The sequence below is a fragment of the Talpa occidentalis genome, unplaced genomic scaffold (assembly GCF_014898055.3).
Source record: "Talpa occidentalis isolate TD23 unplaced genomic scaffold, MPIMG_talOcc4v2.1 talOcc4.11, whole genome shotgun sequence".
Taxonomy (NCBI): Eukaryota; Metazoa; Chordata; class Mammalia; order Eulipotyphla; family Talpidae; genus Talpa; species Talpa occidentalis.
Window position 1 is genome coordinate 39,200,835 of NW_023601104.1, and position 4,063 is coordinate 39,204,897.

At 53.3% G+C, this 4,063-nt stretch overlaps 1 protein-coding gene across 1 annotated transcript; it reads right to left on the reverse strand.

Annotated features, from left to right (window-relative positions):
- Positions 1–2,313: 2,313 nt before the first annotated feature.
- LOC119238211 (ribonuclease pancreatic-like) lies at positions 2,314–3,728 on the reverse strand. Its single transcript, XM_037501921.2, has 2 exons — positions 3,633–3,728; positions 2,314–2,988 (listed from the first exon to the last, which is right to left on the reverse strand). Exon 2 carries the CDS (start codon positions 2,958–2,960, stop codon positions 2,547–2,549), a length of 414 nt encoding a protein of 137 aa, XP_037357818.1. The 5' UTR covers positions 2,961–2,988; positions 3,633–3,728; the 3' UTR covers positions 2,314–2,546.
- Between the last annotated feature and the right edge of the window lie 335 nt (positions 3,729–4,063).

Genomic DNA, 4,063 nt, shown 5'->3' on the forward strand with positions numbered 1-4,063 from the left:
CACCAAACAGCTCACAGGCCTGGAATCCACAGGGTGGAGTTTTGTCTCCCCTGAACCCATCTAGGCTGCCCCTTAGTATAAACAAAGCTAGACACCCAGGTAACTGACCATAGGTGGTCTTTGCGCTGCTCCAGCATGAAGATTGGAGAGGAAAGAGCAGGAAGGGAGAGGCCAGCACTGAGGCAGCTTCCCTTGTAAATAAACCTTTTATTAACCTTGTGTGTGTGCCTGTAGTGGAGTATTAAGTCCCTTTTAAGCGCGCAGGTGAGGACCCACAGCCAGGCAACACGTTTTATATTGGCTGCTCTGTAACACCACGACTGAGGTTTCTCTCCTGGTGTGCACTGACCCAGCCAGGACAGGTGCCCTCTCCCCTCTGCCAGGGCCCCTGTTCAGAGCACATCCCTGCCCCACAGGCTCTCTGGTGTGCAGGGCTGCGCCTGGACCAGCATCCTCCCAAGCACTGGATTCTCAGATGGAGAGCCCCAGCGATCCTAGGTTATGAGCAGAAAAAGAGCAGGTGATGAGACCTAGATGCAGCCGAGCTCCACCCCTGCCTGCTTAAACCCCCTCTACAGTGTCCTCTTAGCAGGAGGGAAAATGAGGAGTTTGGAGTGGAAAAAAAAAGAGTAAGATGATTACTGAAGAATAATTCTGGCTAAAGAAAATAATACACCTAGATACTTGAAGTTTCCTTCACATACACACCCCCACCCTCCACATGCCCCATCCTAACTAAGGAATGAGATCCCCATATTCACATCCAGGGATCCCATCCCCTCTCACCTGCAGGCCTTCACCTCACACTGATGCCCCCAGGACTAGGGATTCACTAAATAAGAAAAGCACAGTCACAAATGTTAAAGACAAAGACAAAACTGGTCCAGGTGATTGAATGGCCTGTCTCTCTCCAGGGGCAACTGTAAACAGGGTCGAGGGAAATGAAGAAGTGGGGACAGTAGAGTCCAGTCTTCTCAGTGCCTGTAGAGAAGGGCTGCCAAGAAGGGAGTAGCGTGACCACAGACCCACAGGCTGGGTCAGGGGGAAGAGGCGCCAGGGAGCTCAGGGAGCAGCCAGACCCCACAGCCCAGGGAAGGAGGGAGACACGGGAATTCCCTTCTGGGGCCCCAGCAGCAAGAAGAGCAATGGCCGTGGCCCTGGCTGTGCTGAGACGAGCAGTGGGGCAGGGGCAGGGCATGGCCCCGTCTGAGGCTCCAGAGGCTCCTGAGTCAGAGGCAGGGGTGACCTCAGACCAGGGATGGGCAGCGGATGGCACATTCTGCCCCCACTTTGGTGCCCCACCCAGAGGTGACTGTTCAAGCACCCCCTCCTCAGGCGTGCATCTGGGGCACTGCAGGCTGGGGCTGCCAGTTAGAGCAGGTGCACAAGCTGGAACCCACTTCCCCACAATCTGTTGGTCTCACAGTCCCTTCTGCTCCTACATGTGATGTTTGACTTTTCAAGAAAGAGCTTCCATTCTTCTGATTTAGTACTAGCTCACTCAAAGGAAAAAGAAAGTGCAAATTTCGGATCATAACTTCACAGATTCCTCCTCCCTAGCCTGAAGCTAAGCAGGGTCCCCTGAGGTCCTGTTGTTCTTCCTGGTGCTGGGATTATTGTACTTGAGCCTCACCCTGTATCAGGTCACCCAGCAGGACAGTGTCCCACATTATATTCATTTAAAAATTTTATTCGGACCTCCCCGGTGGCGCGGCGGTTGAGCACTGGGTTGCAGGGCTGCCCGCGGCCTCTGCAGCGCCGGTTTGATCCCCAGCTGCTCCCCGGCCACCAGAAGAGGGTCCCACATGGCGCGACAGACCTCTCCTGCCACCCACTGCTCCCCTCAGCAGTGTGCTTTGGTCCTTCTGCCTGCTCTGCTCCCCGCTCTGGCTCTGGTGGGTTCTCTCGCCCTCCTGCGCTTCTGACTGTGCCCAGTCCTTGTATAGATAAATAAATAAATCTTTTAAAAAAATTATTCTTTTTTCATGAGATGGCACTGCTTTCCAATACCACAGATGATTCTCTGTACAGGGTCACCCCTCTTTAGATGTATGTTACCAATCACACTCCCCACCAGGGCACCCACAGAGCCAGGCTCCCTTCTAACTAAAACAGCTCACACTTAAAAATTTCATTCTGGTTTCAAAGAATCTCTAGCAAAGGAATGTTCTCAGGTCACTGAAAACTAGGGTCAGAAGAGCAGGCACTTGATTTCTCTCCATGCTGCTCCCCAGAGCTCCACAAAACCCAACTCTCAGCCCTGCAGGGAAGCATCACACAGACAGGCCCTGGCTGGGGCAGCTTCAGGTTGCAAGTGAGTTTTATTGAAAGAAGCAGTGAGGAGGTTAACAGGGGACCCCACACACGCCTGTCCCACCCTCCAAAGCCACGTGGTACAAGCCTCTGGCAGGGATGCTGCTGTGGGATGGCCAGGAGCCCAACTTGGGTTATTCCCTTCAGGGCAAAGAGGGAAGAGCTCAAGAGAGTGGGAGCCACAAGCATGAGTCGGGGTGGGGGTGCATCTCTGTCCAACCTAAGCTGGAGACCTACACCCACTGATCAAAGTAGAGCTGGTTCCCCAAACAGGCAATGATGATGAATTTCTTCCTGTTGATGGTCTTGTAGTTAGGGATGGGGTACCTGCGTGTCAGAATACAGTCTGTGATGCTCATTTGATTCCTGCTCCTGTGGCAGTTGTTCCGCCCATTTTTGCAGCGGATGTTTGGCTCACGGCAGACGGCCTGGACAGCTGCAAGGGACGCGTGCACAAAGGTGTTGAAGGTCCTGCTTAAAAGATTCCGGCGCCTCATCATCTGGTTGCAGTAGTGACGGCCAAAGGGGCCATTACTGGTGTCTATGTGCTTCCGCTGGAAATCCTGGGCCAAGGAAGGCTGGGCCCCCTCGAGCACCAGCAGCACCAGGACCAGCAGTGAAAACAGGATGAGGGACTTCAGAGCCATGGTGGCCGCGCTCCCCTGGAGGCCCCACCTGGGAGAGGAGAGAGGAGGAAAAGACGCTTCTTAGGATAAGGACCCTGCTCTCATCGCTGGGCTCTGGGTCACAGATGCCCCTTAGATCAGCAAGAAAGTCACCTTCTCCAGTGAGATATGTCAAGTTACCAGATAAAGAGCATTTTGTGATAAAGAGCATTTTCTCCTGCTTGCTAGAGAAACTCCATCGTCCCCACTGTGAGTGAGCGCCAAAGTGCCAAACCCAGACAGTCCTGTCTGTGACTACTGAGGTGTTTGCTGTCAAATACATGTGTACCCCGTGCTCAACCGCTTCATTAGCAGATCCTTTCCAATAAACCCTGAGCTGCCCTGACACTCAGGATCAGGCTGACAGACTCTGCTGTCCTCCAGCTCAAGGACACTCAAACCAGTGCCTGAAACAAGAATTTTTTGAGTTCTCAAGAGAGATGATATCCTCTCTCAAATTTGCGACAGCTACTTACTTCCCCAGCCCCATGGGGGGTCTCTTTGCAGCTGGCAAGCTCTGCTTACACCCTCCCACCCCTCCCCACCCCAGCTCTGCCTGGCCTAAGCTGTCTCAGTGCTGACCTCTCCCCTCCTGCTCCTGCCTCTCCAGTCTCAAGCAGAAGCAGCTCCAGAGACCACCAGGTGGGCACTCACCTGGGTGTCTAGTTTGTTCTCTGGGAGAGAGTGGAGATCAGTTTCTGCAATTCTGGGGTCCCTGGGGTTCAGATCTTGTAGAAACTACAAGGGGTGTGGCTTCTAAGAGGAGAAGAGTGGGAGGAGCATCAGAGTTTCAGTCTCAAGGTAGAGGAGGACAATGTGAGAGTGGGGATTTGTCCAGGCTTCCCTCTGCTGGGAGGGGCCTCTCTCCCATGTGGATCATCTGTTTTCATCTGTTTTCCAGGAGGAACAGGGAAGATCATGCAGCACTGGTGCCTGAACTGTAACCTAGTCCTGGATTTCTTTTTTGGCCATTTTCAACAATTAGCCCTTGGAGTTAACAAAGGGCATATAACTTGTGATCTCAGGGGAGGGATGGAAGCCTCTCTCTGCCCAGGAGTCCTGGAGCAGCTTGGTGAAAGGTTTGG

What these genes read in the sequence shown, in the direction of transcription:
- LOC119238211 (XM_037501921.2), bottom strand. Translation starts at nt 2,960, where the DNA reads ATGGCTCTGAAGTCCCTCATCCTGTTTTCACTGCTGGTCCTGGTGCTG.